Source organism: Aptenodytes forsteri, unplaced genomic scaffold, assembly GCF_000699145.1.
Source record: "Aptenodytes forsteri isolate BGI_AS27 unplaced genomic scaffold, ASM69914v1 Scaffold255, whole genome shotgun sequence".
Classification (NCBI taxonomy): Eukaryota; Metazoa; Chordata; class Aves; order Sphenisciformes; family Spheniscidae; genus Aptenodytes; species Aptenodytes forsteri.
In genome coordinates, this window is record NW_008794888.1 from 1,008,308 (window position 1) to 1,029,792 (window position 21,485).

Sequence of the window (21,485 nt, forward strand, 5' to 3'; positions counted from 1 at the left end):
CGCGGTGAAGCGTTTGCACGAGTGAATAGAGGCCGCCTCTCTCGCAGGCCCTGCTCAATTATTACTGCCAAGAAGGCTACTTCCACCACGTCCGGGCTGCGGCGGATGCGGCGCTGGGGCGGCTGGGCAGCGATCCGGTGTTCCTTTTCTACCGGGCCTACGGCGCCCTGAGGGCAGGTAATGCGGGGCTGGGGAGCCGGTTGGTATGTCCTGTCCCTTCGCCGCTCTCCCAAAACGCTGGTCTTCCTTGCGTCACAAAATTCAGTCTTTAGTCTACTACATGGAAAGAAAGGAATGTTATGAAGTCTGAATGTGTTCCATGTTGAGATTACCAGTGTTTCATGATCTGTCACTGGCCCCACCCCCAGTTTGAATGAAACTCATCTAGACCGCATAGTGCTGAAGTGAGAAATAATGAGTATCCCTGTATTTTTTCTTTTTTTTTTTTTTTTTTAAATCTTTACATGAACGTGGGTCAGGTAAACAGGTTCTTTGGAGGGAATTTGAGCCCTGCCCAAATGCCCATTGTGTTGTATCACAAAGATAAATTTGCTTGTTCCAGCTAATATCTCTTCCTTTCAATGCAGCTGTATCTAACGTTGTATCTATCTGCCTCAGAGGAGCTGACAGCTAATACCTATTGGGAGGATCTTTGTGTACATTAAACTGTTTTGAGAAGTTTGTTTAGCTAAATCACAGAATACTAGCAAGTAACCCGAAGTGGGGGAGGGCTGTGGCAGGGAGATAGGAAGGATTCAAAAGATTTTGAGGTTGTGTAACTCCCTGACTTTTTTCTTTGGTTTACAATTATACGTTCCTATTTTTCAAGATGTTTTCTCTTCTATTGATGTTCAAAAGATTCATACAAACAAGGCAAAAATCTATATAAAGAAACAGGAGCAAAAAGAGCTGCTCAATGCCCTGTATAAAACAAATAATAAAAATTATTTTCATCTTTATGGCAGTTGGCAGAACTAGTACATAACTCCTTTCAAGTTCTCTGCATTGAGATGCTTTTTTCTTTCTTGTGTCTGTTTGAAAGACTTGCACAAACAAGTGAAAATGGAAGGAAATTAACTCTATTCCTGCCGAAACCAGGACAATATGTGAATAATGAAGGAAGTTATGAAGAAAGTGTTACCAAAAACACAGAAGAAAAAATTGAGAGAAAAATTTAAGTCAGATTGAGGTTTTGATGCTGATATTCTCTGTCTTGAAAAGTGTTATAGCCTATTCTGCACTTGTTTTTACTAGGTGACATCCAAGAGAGTATTCGACAGTTGGAGTCTATTAAAAACAAACAGGAGGTGTCACTTTGTACAATGATGGCTCTGATTTATGCCCATAAGAAGAGCCCTAATCCAGGTATGCTCATTAAGACAATACTGCTTAGTGTTTTAAACAGCTGTGTGTTAAGATCTGAGAGTTGTAGACTAATTCTGCCTAATTTAAAAAGGTATACTCCAGCTTTGCATTTGACACAGTATCTAGTACTGAATTGAATGACAGTTACGAAAATTGTCAACAAAATACCAAAACACAAAACTGTGAAGAGTAAGGCTGAATATTAAAGTAAAACTAAAAAGAATAAAATCTGACTTACCTGGCATGATGAAGAATCTTTTATGGAAAAAAAAGATTTGAATCAAGCTTCTTGTGATTGTTGTTCACTCTTGCCCGATACCAGTTCTTTTGAGCCGAACTGTAATTTAAGAAGTCATTAAAGCCATGCCATTTTTATCTTTCAAGTTACTCTGACCTTACAAGTGGAGAAAAGAATTTTGTGAACGTTGGTATTCCTTTCTCCAATCTAAAAACTGGGGTTATTTTGCTAAGAATTATATTCTCAAAACCACAGTTCGTTTATCAGGTAAACTGAGTTGTCATTAAACTGTTGCCCTGGTATATTCCTGACTGTGCAGATTTATTACTGTTACTGACAACTTTGTTAAGCAGTATGATGTGAAACAGCTCTGACTAATGACATCACTCTTATTTGAGTCCCTGAGGACTAATACTGTAGGGCAGCAAAACTATCATGCATTTCAAGACTCTCTGAGAAAGTCATGGTGGTAAGACTCAGACATTTGATTTTAATAGCTTCTAAAAAAGGACCAGAAATGAACATGGGTAAAAGAAAACGTTTGGCAGTAAGTCCCACACACTGAATGAAATTTCTGTGTGGGATTAACCTGATGAGAGCAACTGACAATAACAATGAGGATGTAAGAAACTGAGCTTTAAGAAATACATCACACATTTTCCAGGGATTCTGGAGCTAAATCATCTTGTGTTCAGCATTTTAGGTCTGCTCTACAGTTAACTGTTTACTTATTTGGCAGGCACTGGTATAAACGTGAACCTTATTGTCAAGTTTCCATTTATCTGGCAGGAGTCTCAGCTACAAATCTAAGATCTAACAAATAGTGGTGTTCTTGCACAAATGGCTATGTTGATGGGAACCCTCTTCTGTCTTTTACATCTGTACCTGATTAATATTTTTAATTGGGAGGGATTGCCTGTGTGTTTATCAATACATAATACAGAAAACGACGTTTGCTTTGGAAGCCCTTGGCTTATGTGCTGCTCTCTTGTAATATTTTGAGATACTATCAACAAAATCTCCGAACAAAATCTTTTCAGATCGAGATGCTATTCTAGAGTTGGATGCAAAAATGAAGGAGCAACGTAAAACAGCAGGACACCAGGCTCTGTACTTTGCTGGCTTATTTTTGTGGCATCTTGGTCGTGAGGACAAAGCCCGTGAATATGTTGATAGAATGATCAAAGTTTCTGGTGGTGGTAAAGAGGTAACTTTTTTTTTCCCCTATGTAAAATAGTAATAGGACCATGTGTACTGTGAAGCTAGACTTCTTACATCAATGCTACTTGGAGGTTTCTTTTAATTAACTGTTTTGTGTTCTAATACTTTCTTAATGTCATAAATTTGACAGGGCCAAGTAGAATTCCCATAATGATTTTTTTGTCTGCTAAGTATTCATTTTCACTTAATAAATGAGAGGTCTGCATTGACCAATGGAAATAATATGTAGTTATGCCAGTTTTGCTACTTGATACTGAGCATCATAATTCCTAGCAAAAAACTAAGTGTGATAGTCTCACTAGAGGGAGACATCTGTTTTCAATCTGAAGATTGAAAAATACCGAGAGGATTGGGGATTTAAATTTTCAGCAGTTGTTAAAGGCAAAATTTGCCTAGGGTTTTACTGAATGTAATTTATTTTAAAATCTATGTAAGTGTTGTATGTAGCAATAGCTTCTGCATTTATATACAGATATCAAAATTCACTAGAATCATTAGTCTTTAAAGAGGTTTGTGAAAACTTACTGTGTTATTTATTTTAAAGGAGGTATCAGCTTGAATTCAAGGAGAGAAAAAATGAAAAAAATTTTTTTTTTGTAGTCAGACATCTTCAAGGCAGAGCTGTTAAAATTGAATGCATAATTGTTCTCTTACGACACTAGTATTAAATACAAATGTTGTGTCTGAATTGTTCCTCTGTGTGGTTCAGTACGTTGCTCAATTTGTAATCTACAGTTTTATGGTTTACAATCAGCTGGAATTCAAGGAGAGAAAAAATGAAAAAAATTTTTTTTTTGTAGTCAGACATCTTCAAGGCAGAGCTGTTAAAATTGAATGCATAATTGTTCTCTTACGACACTAGTATTAAATACAAATGTTGTGTCTGAATTGTTCCTCTGTGTGGTTCAGTACGTTGCTCAATTTGTAATCTACAGTTTTATGGTTTACATGATATTATGTGAGTTAGAAATCTGCAACTATTCTAAACATTAATTTCTGAAATTACATTATAAAATTAAGTAATGGCTTAGCTTTTTGAACTATCACTGATTATTAATTAAAAATGGTAGTAATTTTTAATTACTGGCTAATTTTTACTAATGAAGAAATAATTAAGGACATCACAAAGCATTAATATGTTAATTTCTAAAAAGACTAAGGATATGCCATTTTGGTAAAATAGCAGTATTTATGACTTTGCTTATTGAAACCATAGTAGTTGGTTTTTGTTTGCTTATTTTTGTTTTTAAGAGATACTATTTGGGAATATTTCTTAGTAGGAAATATTTCCAGCTGAAGTATTTAATGGATTTGAAATAATTCTTTTTTAGAATGACATGTACATAGAAACGTACATTAGCATTTAAATATATAGAAAACAGATAGCTTTCCTTTTTTCTAAGTTCACTTATGCTTATACCTTTTCCTAGTTTGACAATACAAAGTTATGTGTACTTCAGATTTATTGGGAGGTGATTAGGGGTGCTTGAACTTGGTGATTTGCTTGGTATATACAGTTCCTTTTGATAAGATACTTTATGTACTCCTTATATAGAAGTAAAATACCTCCCTTTTCTTAAAATGCTTGAGTATATGAATTTCAGCCAGTTTCTGTTGCATAACAAAATCATGACCCTGATTGTTAGTAATTACAAAATATCGCTCTTGTACTAACCATTGAGTTTTAAATAAATGACTCACTTTAATTTTATGTTACAAAAGAGCTAGTGATATTTTATAGTTTAAATTTTTGTTTTGATGGCAATTATAATTTGGTTAAATAATCCAACACTTCAGAATAGATTTGATTCACTTAAGCTATAAATGTCTGGCACAGATAAGAGAAATAGAATTTTAAAAGGTGAAATGTTTCTTTTGCTTGAAGGAATTATTATTTGTAATTAATGAAATTTAAGTACTTTTTTTTTTTATAATACTGTTGGGGATTTGGGAAATGTCAGATCTTTGCCCTTCACACGCAGTTTTTTTCTTTTTAATCAAATAGTAGAGGAAAAAAACAAGTTTCTCTCCTTTTTTGGCACCCCATAAGTTTCACAGTGTCTGATATAAATAAAATTTTGAGATAATATTCTGCAGAAGTGTTTGCAGAAAATATTCTTACAGTCTTATGCAATTACTTCTGGGAGGTTTTGTTCTGCCTGCTTAGCATGTTAGACTAGTTCAGTGCCATTGTTCTTTTTTGTTTGTTTGTTTTTAATCCTGTAAGTAAATATACTATTTGATTAATGCTGGAATGAATTACTAATGTTTTAGGTTATGCTGTAGACTGGTTATAATTTAAAATATATATTTTAAATAGTTAAAAATAGATACTTTCATTTTAAGTCCTATTTTATTTTTTGGTTATTTCTACTTATTACTGTATCTAGTATACTTCTTTTACTACCTAGTTAGTGATGAATTACAATTTATATTTTGTTTACAGGGGTTGATTTTGAAAGCATGGCTTGATCTCACCTGTGGGAAAGAAACTCACATTAAAAAAGCTGTGAAATACTTTGATGAAGCACTGCAGGAAGGCAATGATGTTTTTGCTCTGCTTGGTAAAGTAAGTTTCCTTCATGATTTTAATGCTTCCTAAATGTCATATTAGTCTTGTGGAGTGATTAGAGAGATGCTGAGAAGAGTTGTCTATAAGTGAACTTGTCCAAGGAGTAGAAATATAGCTCAGTCATACTCTTTTTGTTCAGAGGAAAAGACTAGGTTTTAGCAGAACTGAAGTTTGAATTGATTTATGAAATTGTTTAAGGGATATAGAACTGTTATCACACAAATTGATTACTAGCACAATACGAATATACTGGCACTTCTGTTTCCTGTGGTAGACAGCCCATTTTAAATAGTTTGTAGTTAATTTTAACAAGTAGCCGAGGTTCATAAGACTTCTCACTTTCTTTGATGATTAAGACAAAGGGGCATGCCTGGGTTGCAGTAATGGTACACTGTGTCTGTTACCATATACATAATTACGAATTTCTGGGGGCTGCTTCTTGTATGATTACATTTCTCTAGTATAAAACATTGCTGCAGTGGGATATTGCTTCACTAAATACGATTTCCACTTTTTTTTTTTAAATGAACTGGAGCTGGTAACTATTTCTTCCTGCACATCTGTATTTCTTTTAAGTATGTTAAAATGATGCGCTTTTTTCTTGGAATAAAATTAGCTACCAGATGATACTTTAGGCTCCATTAGACACCAATGTAAAAAGGAAAGGTATAGATTAAATACAGTCAGTTTAAATGTATATTGAGGTTATGATTTTACTATGTACATAAGAAAAACTGGTTTTATTCATGTATTTATATGTAAGAAATGAGGCTTCAAATCACCTCAAATTGTAAAAGTATGTGTGATCTCTTCCTTTTTGCATGGATCACCTATCCACATGACAGAATTGCTGTGTGCCGTAGCAAAAAAGGAGGAGTTTATCACTGTAGTGTGATCATCTGTTAACATTGTTAATACTCTTTTTTTGATTATCATTAGTCTGTTTCAAGTGTTCGTTTTGATTATATTTCATTAACGGAGTGGCATGAATTGTTTTCTTTACACATTTTTCTGTTTCAGAGTATACTGATTGTTTATATCACAGACATTGTTACTCATTAATATAATGTTTGCTTAATATTCTAAAGCTAAATGCAGAAAAAAATTGTTCAATGAAAATAAGAAGACTAAAGTTCAGGAGAGTGTGCACAGTGCTATTTAGTTAGGCATGTGTGCTTGACTGTATGCGTACTGTTCAGTTCAATTACCAATATATCTCAAATTTTTTTACTGCAGTTAGATTTTAGGCAGACAGCTATCTTGCTATGGCTTAAGAAATTAATTCTTAGAAACTACTATGTGTTCACCATTTCTATCTCAAAAATATGAAATAAAATGGCATGCACACAGTCACCTGGAATATGGTATGTAAATTTTAAGCATCAAAGCAAAATAGAGGATTTAAGCCCTAAATTGATTTCTACTCGAATTCATTTAAAACTGTGGCACTTGATACTTCTGAAGTAGTTTTGTATTTAGAGTACCCTGTAAGTTGCTTTACAATTAAAAAAATTTGTTAATTCTGGCAACAACAACAGTGACCTACTGAGTGTGGGTTTTTAGATGGTACATACCTCAGGGCTTGAAAAAATGTTTAATCTTTGGGTTGGGTTCAATATCCTAAAATTGTGAGGTGCTTTATGCAAAGTTATTTGAAACCTAATAAGAAAATTTTACTCTTCAGCTACATCTCTCTGTCTTTTTCTTGCTTGTAACTGACTAGTAACTTGTCAATGCTGCAATTACCTTTGTTATAGAGTGCTTACCACGCACCAGGTTTTACACGTCATCTTTTGCTATTTGATTGTTGCAGTATCTCTAGTTGTGGTTGATGCTGAAGTAAAACTATTACTTAATGAAAGATTTTTCTCTCGCTAGCGCTTTTTCCTGGTTTCTGTATGAAAGAATCTTCTCACCTACGTGAGTGTACAGGCTTTTGATGTGACTTCTCTTCCTTCCATTAGGCACAGTATTTTGAGGTTCGACAGAATTATTCAGGAGCTCTGGAAACTGTGAACCAGATAATTGCAAACTTTCCAAACTTCATTCCTGCTTTCATAAAGAAAATGAAGCTACAACTAGCCTTGCAGGACTGGGAGCAGGCAGTTGAAACGGCACAAAGGTTGAGTATGAAGTAGCACAGCACTAATTGTGTTCTTGCCATGTTTACCCTGTAAACTTTGAAACAAAAGTAGATAGGTTTCCGTTAATTTTTAATGAATTTGAATTAGTTAAATCAGTTTTTTTTTTAAATAAATTTAAACTAAATTAAGTTTTATTAGAACCCAGCCTTGCAATTCTGTGAGGATACTACATCAATATGTGAATCCATTTTGGATGGAAGAGGACCTTTTTTGAGATAGTAATGAAGTAACAAAGCCGTGCTTTCAATTGAGAGCTATGACTTAAAGTGACTGTACAATACAAGTTATTTTATTCCCCTTTTAGGATAAAGCAGATGATTGAGCAAAGGTTTTGATTTGGTTTCTTTACATTCACATTTGTTTGGCTTTAGACTATTGCAGAAAGATGCCCTCAATTTAGAAGCCATAAGAATGGAGGCCCTGCATTATCTGTGCAGGGAAGGAAATGTATCTGAGGTGAGTCTCTTTATTAGCAGACTGTTGAGCATAACACAGCTTTTGCGGGGACTAGATGCCACATGCACTATCTTCTTTATGTCTTCTCCTCGTATACTTTGTCTGGTCCTGTGCTACACTGCTTATCTGCAGGAAGAGGTATATTCATCTATTCTGACTCAAATGGCTGCTCTAGCTTATTGTTGGGGTGGTTTCTGGATGCCAAGGGAAATGTAATTTTTTACCTCCATCTTTCCAGAGAACCGGAATAAAGCAAAACAGAAGTCTCCTCTGGACAGTTAATTGAATCATGTTGATTTGAATCATCAAAGTGATCTTTTATTGTTTAAATGCTCTTTTGATAAATTCATAAGTTATTGTAAGCCTTCCATTAATTTTAAGTATTTTATTAATTAAAATAAGGGAAATAATGAGGTCGTGTAGTGATAAATTTTTGGAAGGGCTCCATAGTCACTTAACAGTCTACGATGTTAGGTTATATAATCTGTGCTTTGTTCATCCTTTTTTGATGGTTACTGGGGGTTTTTTTAGCTCTAAGAATTCTCTTTAACTTTTCCTTCTACTCCCAAGATCCTTTTCTGCACAGGGACATATGCATGTATTTTGTACATATGGTGCTTGTGCCATTTTTCAGGAAATTTTAAAATACATTATCTAAATTGTCATGAAAAAATCATTAAATAGTTTTAAATACCTTTTTCTCATTATGCAAAAATGCTGGTATAGTTTAAGTGGAGATTTAGCAAAAAAAGTAAAGTGTTTTCAGTGTTTTGTAGGTTTTTTCAAGTTGTAGAGGAAAAGGTATTTTAGGTTGTTTAACACATTTTTAGTTACTGCAAAGAACTCTTTAGTCATTAGTGTATTTATAATCAAATTTAAGTCTTACTTATGCACAATCATAGGAAATGTGGAGAAGCAGTAACAATTGCAGACTCAAATTCAATAAAGCCGTCCAGGAATTAAGCTTTCTGGACATGGTAGGGTGTAAACAAGAGATGCTGGGGTAAAATGTTACATGTGACTAAGACCCATGTCTAGGAAAAAATTAAAAAACCTGATGAGATTTAAACATGATTCAGGTGTCTACATCTAAAATCATATTTAAAAAAACATGTACCTTATTATTGTAACCCCAGAAATGTCTAAAGTATCTTAGGGGGGTTGAGAAACTGTGATGTTAAAAGTCTGAGCATCTTGAAAGTGCTTTGGGTTTGAGCATGTGTGTCTGTATCACACTGAAGCCCGAACAAGATTCACAGATCAGATTCGTCGGACTATCTTGCTTTATGGGACTTTTCCATTATATCAGATTCAGCTCAAGTCTTTCACTTTTTTTAGAGCATGTATAGAGGACACATGATCTACTTACTGTCACTTTACTATTCCAAAGTATTTTTCTAGGAATTCCAAAATAAATCTAACTCCTAGCCCTGAAAACTTCTGAGTTAAATTTCAAGATATTATTGCATTGTAAAATATGTGACTAGTTTTTAGGGAAAACTGTTCAGTTGTCCTGATCTGTTCATTCTTTCTATTACTTATGTTACTCCTTTTTCTCCAAGGCTTCAGCAAGACTGGGAGACCTAACTAAAGCACTGGACAGGTTAGAACCACGTAATTCGCAGCTCTTCTGTAAAATGGCTTTAGCTTTCAGTAGAACAGTGAGTATGCTTTTTTTTTCTTAAGCAGCATACAACTATCTATCTATCCTGTTTTTTGTTTTATTTTCTGGTAGACAGATGTTAAATGTCTACTAAAAAGTAGAAGATTGCAGACAATTGAAATAGATTACCTTTTGTAGCCTTTGGTAACTACACTTTATAAGTTTTACATTCAGTATGACTTACAATATGTAAGCCATCTCATTTCAAAAATGTTTTTACTGCTTGCTTTCAAATGAAAAACAGGCTTCCAATGAAAACACACTCAAATGTCCACCAACCATATTCTTAATGTAATAAAATGACAAGGTTAATCACATAGCCTTGAAACTGAAGGTTTCTTTAATGTTTGTATTTATCAGAATTGTTTTAAGGAAGCATTCAAAGCAACTATCAATTATTCCTTATTGTATGGTATTGTATATTTATGTTTGAATCCAGGACACTTTAATGTCACAATTTTTATAGAATTACTACAGATTATATTAGTCTTACATGAGATGTTGTTGTCTCAACTGCTACAGCAATATTCAGTGTGTTTTTCTAAGGGAATCTGAAAGATAAGAAAAACTTAAGGTTTAAAGATTATTCTTACCATTAGTGTGGCCGGAACCAACTCATCCTTCAACATACACAAACCTTAGTTGAAAGAGCATCTGATTTGGCATCTGACAATGCAGAATTTGCTACTGAACTTGGCTACCAAATGATTTTACAAGGGAAAGTGAAAGAAGCTTTAAAATGGTACAAGACTGCTATGACACTTGATGAAACAAGTGTTTCTGCACTAACTGGTAAGGTCTTACACTTTCTTTTTGTTTTTACTGGTCTTAAGACACAGACGATGCTTTTTGATCGTTTTCCTACTACTGCTACTAGGAAAATCTAGAACTATTAGAACAGGAGCATTGGGCAGTACTTCCTGATTCATGTTATGCTGTCTTCCTTGTAGCAACAGTTTCTCCTCACTGGATATGTCTTTTGGTCTTCCTTTTGAAAAGTGAAACTTTACTCTTTTAAATTAGAACTCTCAAAGTAACGGTAAGGACAGAGACATGGCTGTATAGTTTTTTGTGGGGGGTTTTTTGTTGTGGTTTTTTTATTTCTGTAGTGCCTAAGAACTAGAGAACTCTTATGAACTACAAAAATAAAAAATTCAAGATAGAACAAGCTATCCATGGCTATATACGTGTCTAAATTAGATTGAAAAACATAATCGAGTCAAAACATCTGATACTTCTTATGTACACGTTATGTTCTTTAAAAAACATTACTTTTGATAAAGTACAATTGCTGTCAAGAAAATTGAGAGTACTTGCTTCATGGATTTTCCCCTGCATTTTTTCTCCTTGACTATGCCATTGCCTTCTAATCTGAAACTTAAAACAGTACGAAAAATTTAGAGGGTAGGAGTGGATTGTGTGTGTGGTTGGGGGTGTGTGGGTGGTTTTTTTTTATTTTATTTTGCTTCTTGTACTTGTACTGAATTTAGAAGCCAAACTTTATGGTGCTTCTACTTAGTCTAGAACCAGTTGAAGATTTTCTTTTTTAGACTTTGTAACATAAGGGACGAGATCTTTCCACGAAACTGCTTTATAGCATTGCATATATAAATGTATCAATTGTGTATCATCTATCCTAGATATTTCTAAGTGCATAAAATCTGTATTACCATAAGTCTTGATCTATTCTTTCTTCTCATATCACCACTTTATGAAGAGGTTGAGGAGAGAAAAAGTGAATTCTGGAAAACAAAGCATGTGCTTGACTAAGACGACAAATCTGCAATAAAATGTTTACATATGTTACAGGAATTATCCGTTGTCAGCTAATACAAGGGCAATTAGAAGATGCAGAGCAGCAGTTGGAGTTTCTCAATGAAATTCAACAGTCCATTGGGAAATCTGGGGTATGAGACATCTTCCTTCATTAAAATACTTTGGTTACAATCTGAATTGTGGTCTACTAGCTACTTTGTGTTCTATATTTTAGTCACTTGAGCAGAGCGTTCTTAATGGAGTACCATTAAATCTAAATTTCAGTTTTTCTTCCTATCAATCTAAGTTAATGTGTTGCGTAACTTTGCAGCACAAGGCTGTTTGCTTCCAGAGCAAAAACATCATTGCCTTCCTGCAGTGCTTTATCTCTGAAGATAAGTTTAAAATGTCAGGAAGGGAGGGATATTAATTATTTTCAGGATTTTGCGCTCAGAAAATCTTACAGCTTCTTGCACAAATTTAAGGAATGCATTGATATAATAATCAGTGTCATTTACAGTGAACATACTAAATGTCTTACAGTATCCCTAAATATAAAGAAGAAATGGCTAACATTAATAATTATGTAATATTGTATGAGTAACAGATGAACGTATGTGGAATATGGAGAATGTTTTATTTCTTTTTTTTCTGTAGGAATTATCTTTCTTGCGTGCAGTCCTAGCTATGAAAAAACATAAGAGACAAGAAGAGGTTATTGCCTTATTGAATGATGTTCTGGATACTCACTTTTCATCTTTGCATGGTTTTCCTCTTGGTGTGGAATATTTTGAAAAACTAAACCCTGATTTCTTGCTAGAAATCATTAGGGAATATCTTAATTTTTGCCCAGCACAGGTAAGCAGCTGTAGCTCACTTCTGTCTGAAAATGGAAATTATTCTTGGATTTCGTTTTGAGATCAGTTAATCATGAAGCAAAAATTTTGTAAATTTTCCCTCTTAAAATGTGAATTTATTTGAAGTAAAAATGTGTTTTAAGATATTATATCACTATTTAATCAAAATAACTATGAAAACACATCTTTTGTGAAGTGAGCAGGTTGAAATAACGACACCTGAGGAAACTTGGGGTATTTGTTTAATGCACTGTGTGTATGTATTTTTTTAGTATCTCTCTTGATCAGGAAACTGTAACAATACAGTGAATAGAACTATCTCAATATGAAACTAGGATGTTCACACGGACGATCCTATTGAAATATTTTTGTGAGCTCAGGATATCTTTTCAATACACATATGTTCTTTCTCCATTTCAGTTTCTTTTGTGTGTTGGTAAAAATAGGTGGAATACTACTGTCCTGTTTTGGCTGGGGATAGAGTTAATTTCCTTCCTAGTAGCTTAGGTTTGGATTTAGGGTGAGAACAATGTTGATAACACACCAATGTTTTAGTTGTTGCTAAGTAGTGCTTACGCTAGTCAAGGTTTTTTCAGCTTCTCATGCCCTGCCAGCGAGAAGCTGGGAGGGGGCACAGCCAGGACAGCTGACCCAAACTGGCCAAAGGGACATTCCATACCATGTGACGTCATGCTCAGTACGTAAACTGGGGAAAGCTGACCGGGGGCCGCTGCTTGGGGACTTGCTGGGTATCGGTTGGCGGGTGGTGAGCAATTGCACTGTGCCCAACCCATGAGTTTACTTTGGTTCCCCCACCCCCCCACCCCACGATTCTCTCCCCCATCCCACTGGAGGGGGAGTTGTGAGCGAACGGCTGTGTGGTGTTTAGCTGCCTGCTGGGTTAAACCACAACAACTACTTTTTTGTATTATTATTACTAATTCCAAAGAAAAATCTCACTTACTTAGATGGCTAATTTTTTGTGACTGAATTTGCTTGTGCTAGTTTTGGCAACAAAGGCATGTAGAACTTAATAAATTGAATGGGGACCTGACATCTCGAAAGCAGAAGAAACACATTTAAAGTTTCTTTAAATAGTGTCTTCCTTAAATAGTTTTTAAAACTGTACATAAACAAATATTTATGGGAAGGTATATAATTAGACTAGAAATCTGCTAATGACAGGATAACAGGAGCCGGCTCCCGGCTATTTCAGAATAATAATCTAGCAGGCAAATAAGTAGTTTTCCATTGTTATGATCTGTCCCACCATCTATAATGAAATGGATATGTTTGAAAGTCTAAAACATCAGTAGCAATGACGATTTCATGTCGCAGATGGAGATAAATAAGAAGTGTCATTCTATGAGGTAGTGTCTTGTCTGAAGGTTTCCCTGGGGTATATTCCAGAAGTACTTAATGACGATGATGTTTTTTAATTTGGAATGAAAACTTTTTCCTGAACTATTGTCCATAGAAAGGTTTGTAAAAGAAAAGATAGGGTTTTCCTGAAGTTTCGTTCTCTCTTTATTGCAAAAAGGAGTTTGTGGTATTAGAAAGTGAGGAGTTTAGCCAGGTGGTGGAGGCTTCCAGTTTGATAGTGGAGGATTGCTTATTCCCCAGGTCATGCGTCCTGTGGAAATGTTACCTGTGAATGGAAGGATCTTTAGGTTGCCTTTTCCTTTATATATATAACAATTAGCAACTAGCTAAAGTAATAGAGGGAAATGAACAACATTTCTAATAATGAGCAGCTAAAATGTGATGCATTGTAGTAGCAGTTTACATGAAAGTAGCTATTTCTCAGCTGCTATTTTCAGTTTGTTGCTAGCAGTATGGGTATGTTCTGTGGCATAGAATGAGGGTAGGAGGGACAAGACCAGAACCTTTTGTTCTCATCCTTCTGGTCATTCATTCCCCCTTCAGCTCTCTTGAAATTTAGTTCATGTTACCATTGTGTTGGATGAGTTGGCATGGTAATTCAGAGTATGTCGCCGAATGTTTATGGACTGACTCTTAAGCTTATGTCAGATCTGAAGCATTTTATCATCCTTGAAGTCCATGAGGCTTCTTGTGTTCCTGCTGATATCAAGAAGTTGCCCTCTTAAATTTAAAACATATTTTTATATTTCTTCACAATGACAGCTTTCAGCTTTTTGGGCTGAAGAAAATTAACAATGCTTTGCTGTTGCTCATTTGAGTCTAAAGTGAAGCTCAGACTTAGAATGAAATCTAAGTCCAAAACCTGTCAACTGAAGTGTTGTTTGTTTTGTTTTGTTTTTGTTTTTTTACTCCTAGCCTGCAAGTCCTGGACAGTCTCCTTCACCACTTCTCAAGCACTGTGCTTCTGTTCTTGAAACTGTGGTAAAAACTGTGCCTGGTCTTCAACAAGCAGTCTTTTTAATTGCAAAAGTGAAATACTTGTCAGGTAATAGTTATATGAATGGTTAGCTATCCACCTCTTTCTTTAATATAAAAAATTAATTTCACACTTCTAAATCATAATGAATATTTTTCTTTCACTGCAGAACACTGCAGTACGGCTAAGTGAAGAACATTTGCACTGTCTTTTTTGTGATTTGTATGAGCGTATCTTAATTGTACAGACACATAAATATGGTATTTTTTTATCTATTGCTTCCAAAAAAGGTCACTTATTGAATGATTTACAGATGGAACAATGGGAAAATAGCTTACCTTTGAGCTGGTTTTGATTTCATTTCGTAGCCGCATAATACTTCATAGATGAGCTTACTCACTTTGCTTACATTTATTTAAAAAACCCCCAAATTATAAAATTGGTGAATAATTAATAAATGCTCTATATTTAACCACTGTATTTCATATCAACTATTTTTTCACTTTCCCTTTTTTAACTTCCTAGGGGATATTGAAGCAGCATATAGTAATCTACATTACTGTCTTGAAAGGAATCCTTCTTACGCAGAGGCACACTTACTGATGGCCCAGGTGTATTTGGCTCAAAACAATACTAAACTGTGTTCTCAATCCTTGGAACTTTGTCTGAGCTACAATTTTGAGGTGAGCTGGACAAAAGAATCCAGTCAATCATCTGAAGTTGTATGTTTTTGTATATAATAATTTTTAAACGAAACTTTTTATGACTCTTCCACTACAAGTTTAATGTCTAAATGTTTTTATGAACATGGTATCTGAATATTTATGAAAGAAATGACCATAAAGACAAAACTAATACCTTATTACAACATACTGAAATTGTTTTGAAATACAAAAGAAAGAAATGGTAGCTTTTTCTCAAATCTTTACATAAATATTAAAAACACATTACATAAACAGAATTTGTAATTCCAGACTAACCTTGCAACAGTCTTTAAAAGCCAGCATAGAACAACTTGAAGAGTAATCCAGTGTTGTTTCTGGACTTTTTGCACAGATGTACAATTGCTGATGAAGATATGCACAGATGCATGAGGTGATCAGAAGGGGTCTGTAGTTACCTCTGGACAATTCATGCTGCATTAAGCACTCTTAAGTGTTAAGAGAGTAGCCATATGCTATGCTCTCTTCCATTAATGTCACATCTTTGTCCATCTTTTCTGTCCCATCAGGAGCAAATTTGGTAAATTAAGCACTGTATTAGAAAACTTCCACTGTTTTGCAGTGGTCCACACCAGTTTTATTTCTTGGGGCTATTACATTGCAGTATGGGATTTTTGATTTGTTGACATCAGTGGAACTTTATGTACAATTAACACTGAGTAGGGAACACTCTACACAGCACTCATTAGGTCTGAGTTATGCTAAGTCTCTTGACAGAGCTTGGCTGAAAAGTGACAAACTACCATTTTCTTGCAAGCATGCTCCCATCTTGGTTCCTTCCTCCAAGTGATGCAAGAAAGCTGAATATTAACTACCTACTTAGGAAACGCTGAGGTGCTTGCAACTTTGTACACAGTTACGTTTCCCTTATCGACATTTCCTTTTCATGTGAAGTATGTTTTAAGAAGGTGGAGAAATGGCAGGCAGGACTTGTGCCAAATGATTGTATACTTTTTTTAATTAATAGCGTAATGAAGTGTGCATACAGCAGTGTGGGAGATGCGTAAAATCCTTTAAAATTCAGTCTAGTTTCAAATAAAGCTGTAATGAATGTTTTTCTATCCCAAAGTCTCATCTCATGGAATAGTTTTTCTTTCTTAATTAAAACTTACTTAATTACTAGTTTGCATACTCTTTGAAAATTCTAATATTTTCATAAGTAAATTACTGAAATTGAAATTGGATTTATTTGGAGGAAAGAAGGAACTGAGATCAATGTTAAAAAAAAAAAAAGGAAAATTTCTTTCAAGGGGTTTGAATACTATGCATAAAGTAAAACTTGGAATCTTCTTATATTATTATATTTTTTTAGGTGAGAGAACATCCTGTTTATCACTTAATTAAGGCCCAAACCCAGAAGAAGATGGGAGAATTATCAGAAGCTATTAAGACCTTACAGATGGCAAAGAATTTGCCTGGAATGAGAAAACCTACAGCTTCCTCAAAAACTAAAGGAAAAAGAATTGAAATCGATGCAAGTGATCGTGTGTCTGTCTTCCTAGAGTTAGTAGAAGCTCATCGTTTGAATGGAGAACCGGTAAGATGGCAAACTTGTTAAGGTATAATACATACCTGAAAACAATTTCCTTTTCCCATTAACAGAAGTGTCTATCCCCTAGTTCAGAACAGAAAAGCATCACTTCTTTTACCAAGAGGATTTGCTTGGTAAATTTCCAAGATGTTAATATCTGACTTGACAGCTTGTACCTTAAATTGTACAGAGGGAAAAAAACTACCTGCAGGTGCTCAATTTTGAGTCTACAATACCCCTTTTAATTTTGAGGAGGAGATACTGTTGATGTTCATTTGCTGGCACGTAGATTCTTGTTTTGCTGTCAGAATGCTATTAGAAATATTTTTGGATTGTGTCCTTATCTTTGTGTAGCAGCATCCTTACTATCAGCTGTATCTTAATAAACAGTAGGACAGTACATATGTATAAGAATATAAGAGAAGCCATACAATTGTGGAGTTGGAAGCGACCTCTGGAGGTCATCCTGCTCAAAGCAGGACCTGTTAGAGCAAGGTGCTAAAGGCATTGTCCAGTTGAATTTTGAGCATCTCCTTGTGTATGTGCAATGCAAATGTTATTTTCTCTACTAAAACTTTTTCTGGTAGTTCATATCACATAAATTTTACTTACAAAATGAAGAGGAAAAAAGAACACTTTTAGTGTTTTAGCAAAACAAATGGATACTATGGTTTGGGGTTTTTTGTGGTTTTTTGGTTGGTTTGTGTAATGCCCCCAGACATTCATTTGCTTATGATGTCTTTATTTTTGGCTGTTCAACAACAGGAAATACATTAATTCTATTGGTTTTATTATCTGCAGCATGAAGCTGCTATCATACTGCAAGACGCCATTAATGAATTTTCTGGAACTCCTGAGGAGCTAAGAGTTGTGATTGCAAATGCAGATCTGGCAATTGCTCAAGGAGATGTTGAACAAGCCTTGACTATGCTCCGAAATATTACACCTGAACAGCCTTACTTTGTACAAGCTAAAGAAAAAATGGCAGATATTTATCTTCAGTACAGGAAAGATAAGAAGTTATATGCTGGCTGCTATAGGTAAAAGTTTGTGTGTATATCTTTTCCTAGATGTTTAATGGTAGCATGGTGAGCCATTTTTTCCCTTTCTACTACAAAGCCTTGACTATGCTCCGAAATATTACACCTGAACAGCCTTACTTTGTACAAGCTAAAGAAAAAATGGCAGATATTTATCTTCAGTACAGGAAAGATAAGAAGTTATATGCTGGCTGCTATAGGTAAAAGTTTGTGTGTATATCTTTTCCTAGATGTTTAATGGTAGCATGGTGAGCCATTTTTTCCCTTTCTACTACAATAAGTCAGAAATATTTAGTGACATAATGAATTCATTTGAGTAAGTGTTGTAACACTTAAAGCAGTAATTGGAAGTCCTATTTTGGAAAGATAGCTCAGATTTTTTTGTTTTATTTTCAGAAATAAAAACTAAAATCTGCAGAGGATAAAATTGTTGTGCCCTATTTGTTGTTGTTTAGATACCAGTATTGACATGTTAAATATTGAGCAAGGTTCTGTCTTCTGTTTCCAGAGACCTAGTAGAAAAACTGCCAAGTGCTCATACTTTTCTTCTTCTTGGTGATGCATACATGAATATTCAAGAGGTAAGTGGGTGCTAGAGATTAATAGAATGATTGAGTCATTTGTTGACCTTGGCAAGTTGAGACAATGTAGCATGCTGACTCTTATTAGTAGTTGGCAAACAAACTGCTTTAGGATGTAAAGAAACATAATTACTGGCTACAAATGTAACTGTTCTAAGTTCAGAGAAAAAGCTGTTGAAAATGGGTTTCTTCTGATAACTGACCGGGTGAAAGTCAAGGAGAGAATTTTCTGTAGAAGAACACTGACCAATAAGACTAACAAAAATCTAAAATGAGAGCTAAATTAAATTCAGAAAGAAGGTGGAGATGTTTAGAAGAGTTCTGAAGCTTAGAATAATTCTAGGTAACTTAGTTCTCGTATTGAAAGTTTTATTTAAAAAAATTAAATTATTGAATTCCTATACATTTTTTTTACATCCTTTGCTTTCTTGAGGAACTGGAAATGTTTTTCAGTATTTGTAGAAGAGAATGTAGTCAAGTGGACATAGGAATTTGAAGGATACACATTTAAATTCATGTTTTGAAAGAATAGATTGGGTTAAGACATGCAACTAATAGTTTAGATTATTAGTTTGGGGATCTGTAGGTGATTAATGTTTGTTTACTTATTAATGTTTGTGTGTAGTTTTCTCCTTAATGAAGAATTATAAAGCAAAAGGGAATTTGTTCAGATCTGCTATAACATAGCTAGGGTAGAGAAATGGATGATCTTCCAACACAGTAATAAGATTGCATATGTTTGTTAACTAGTGAAAATAGTAGTAGAGAAATTTCAGTGGAAAAAGAATCGGGTTAATTCAAACTCATTTGTTTGCCAAGTTCTCTCCACTTTCTGTTTTAGTATGGAAATGTAAATTTACATGGGTTTTATACTTCCTGCAATTTCATAGTGACCATTCTTCTCTCAGAAGTATTGTAGCTCATGAACCAGTAGTACTTGGCAGTCATTCCTGGAGGTGTTACCAGATTTTGTTTTCTTCATGCACTTTTTATCTTAATCCTTGACTTCTGTGTTTTTATCTTTTGCTGTTGAAGCCTGATGAAGCCATAGAAGTCTACGAGCAGGCCTTGAAGAAAAATCCAAAAGATCCAGCTTTAGCAAGTAAAATTGGAAAAGCCCTAATCAAAATGCATAACTATTCAAAGGTATTCTACAAGTACTGTATTAGGCTAATTAAGTATTGTGTCCATTATTGTCAATATGTGGGCTTTGCCTGATTTTGTTTTCAGGTTGGGTAGAAGAAGCATTTCACTTTAAAGCACTAAAAAGACTTTTTATCCTGAAAGTAAGTTTGTAGATCCTCTTCAGAATATCTGGTCGGTCAGCTCTATGGCCCTTGCACAGGACAGGGAAAGGAAGAAAGTGTTTTGGGACAGCCTGGGAAAGAAGCAAGCAGGACTGTAGTGCTGGGGAAATGGTATGATTGTACCCTTAGTGCTTACATATAGGAATCTTGAACTTGGGTCTTTTATGTTTTGTTTACATCTCACTGAGCCTCTTAATACAATGTTCTTAAATAGTCTCCATGTTGCCAAAAGACTTAACTGTTTTCTGTTTACAGTATTCTTCTGCATATGTGCTGTGAAAGAAGCTGAGAATTTCTCATTTCTTTTTTGGAGGAAACCAACATCTTCCCAAGCTGGCATGTACATTCTGTACAAGTGGCTTTGATGTGGATTGATAGACAAGTTTAAATTGTAGAGGAATCAGTGCCAACTTCCTAACTTTCAGTATCTCCTCTTTTTTCTAGTCACTTGTATTGAAATAACAAATAGTAAATGGGTACAGAAAGTGCCTGGGAGACCAAGTAAGAGAAACGGCTCTGTGCTTTGTTTCAGCAGCACCTGTTCCATAAATGCTTAGCACAACCTTCCTCTGTACTTACGGAAGTTATTTCAAATAATGGTCTCTCTACCCCTCTTGGACGTGGAAGAAGTTATGAGGAGGGCCACAAAGGTGATCAGGGGGCTGGAGCACCTCCCATATGAGGACAGGCTGAGAGAGTTGGGGTTGTTTAGCCTAGAGTAAAGAAGGCTCCAGGGAGACCTTATAGCAGCCTTCCAGTACTTAAAGGGGGCCTACAGGAAAGATGGGGAGGGATTCTTTATCGGGGAGTGTAGTGGTGAGACGAGGGGCAATGGTTTTAAACTGAAAGAGGGTAGATTTAGATTAGATATTAGGAAGAAATTCTTTACTGTGAAGGTGGTGAGGCACTGGAACAGGTTGCCCAGAGAAGTTGTGGATGCCCCCTCCCTGGAAGTGTTCAAGGCCAGGTTGGATGGGGCTTTGAGCAACCTGGTCTAGTGGAAGGTGCCCCTGCCCATGGCAGGGGGGGTGGAACTAGATGATCTTTAAGGTCCCTTCCAACCCAAACCATTCTATGATTCTTTGAAATCTATTTTCTGCCTTGGATTCAGGATAGGACTATTAGCTCCTGTCATCACTTCTTGTCAGGCTTAATACTAATTGAAAGTTCCAGTCTGAATTTGTGTATTACCAGCTTAGATAAGTGATACTGCACAGACTCTTTCAAGCAATGTCTTAATACGCCATCATCTTACCTGTTTAAAGTTGCATGTTTATTACCATTGTGCCAGGAGGTTGCCTAAGGAGAAACATGGTGTAAACCCAAAGGTTCTCCATTTTCTGGGAATGTCTATTTAATAGATTTTTTTCAGGAAGACAATTAGTGACCAAGCAAGTTACCAAGCAGTGACTGGGGAGTTCTGTTGCATAGAAATCCCACTAGAGATTTCTTTCTTATCACATTGAATGTGAAATAGTCAGTGTGTTGTTCCGGGAATATACAGTTTTTATATTTGTGACGTATGAGCTGGTTCTTGGTTATGTGCAATGTGATCAGTCAACTGCACTTTCACTCTTTTCAGGTTGGATAGAAGGGAAGCCTTTCACTTTAAAGCACTAAACAGTCTTTTTATCCTGAAAGTAAGTTTGTAGATCCCCTTCAAAATATCTGGCC

The 21,485-nt window shown here is 35.2% G+C and overlaps 1 protein-coding gene across 1 annotated transcript in view; it reads left to right on the forward strand.

Annotated features, from left to right (window-relative positions):
- TTC21B (tetratricopeptide repeat domain 21B) overlaps positions 1–21,485 on the forward strand; it is a 45,874-nt gene that overhangs the window by 226 nt on the left and 24,163 nt on the right. The window contains exons 2-17 of the mRNA XM_009274893.2: positions 48–177; positions 1,255–1,365; positions 2,644–2,810; positions 5,271–5,393; positions 7,361–7,518; positions 7,912–7,996; positions 9,559–9,657; positions 10,259–10,451; positions 11,469–11,566; positions 12,072–12,272; positions 14,570–14,699; positions 15,156–15,313; positions 16,665–16,889; positions 17,685–17,923; positions 18,432–18,504; positions 19,540–19,650. Of these exons, the coding sequence (XP_009273168.1) occupies positions 48–177; positions 1,255–1,365; positions 2,644–2,810; positions 5,271–5,393; positions 7,361–7,518; positions 7,912–7,996; positions 9,559–9,657; positions 10,259–10,451; positions 11,469–11,566; positions 12,072–12,272; positions 14,570–14,699; positions 15,156–15,313; positions 16,665–16,889; positions 17,685–17,923; positions 18,432–18,504; positions 19,540–19,650 (2,301 nt within the window). The remainder of the gene's footprint in view (positions 1–47; positions 178–1,254; positions 1,366–2,643; positions 2,811–5,270; positions 5,394–7,360; positions 7,519–7,911; positions 7,997–9,558; positions 9,658–10,258; positions 10,452–11,468; positions 11,567–12,071; positions 12,273–14,569; positions 14,700–15,155; positions 15,314–16,664; positions 16,890–17,684; positions 17,924–18,431; positions 18,505–19,539; positions 19,651–21,485) is intronic.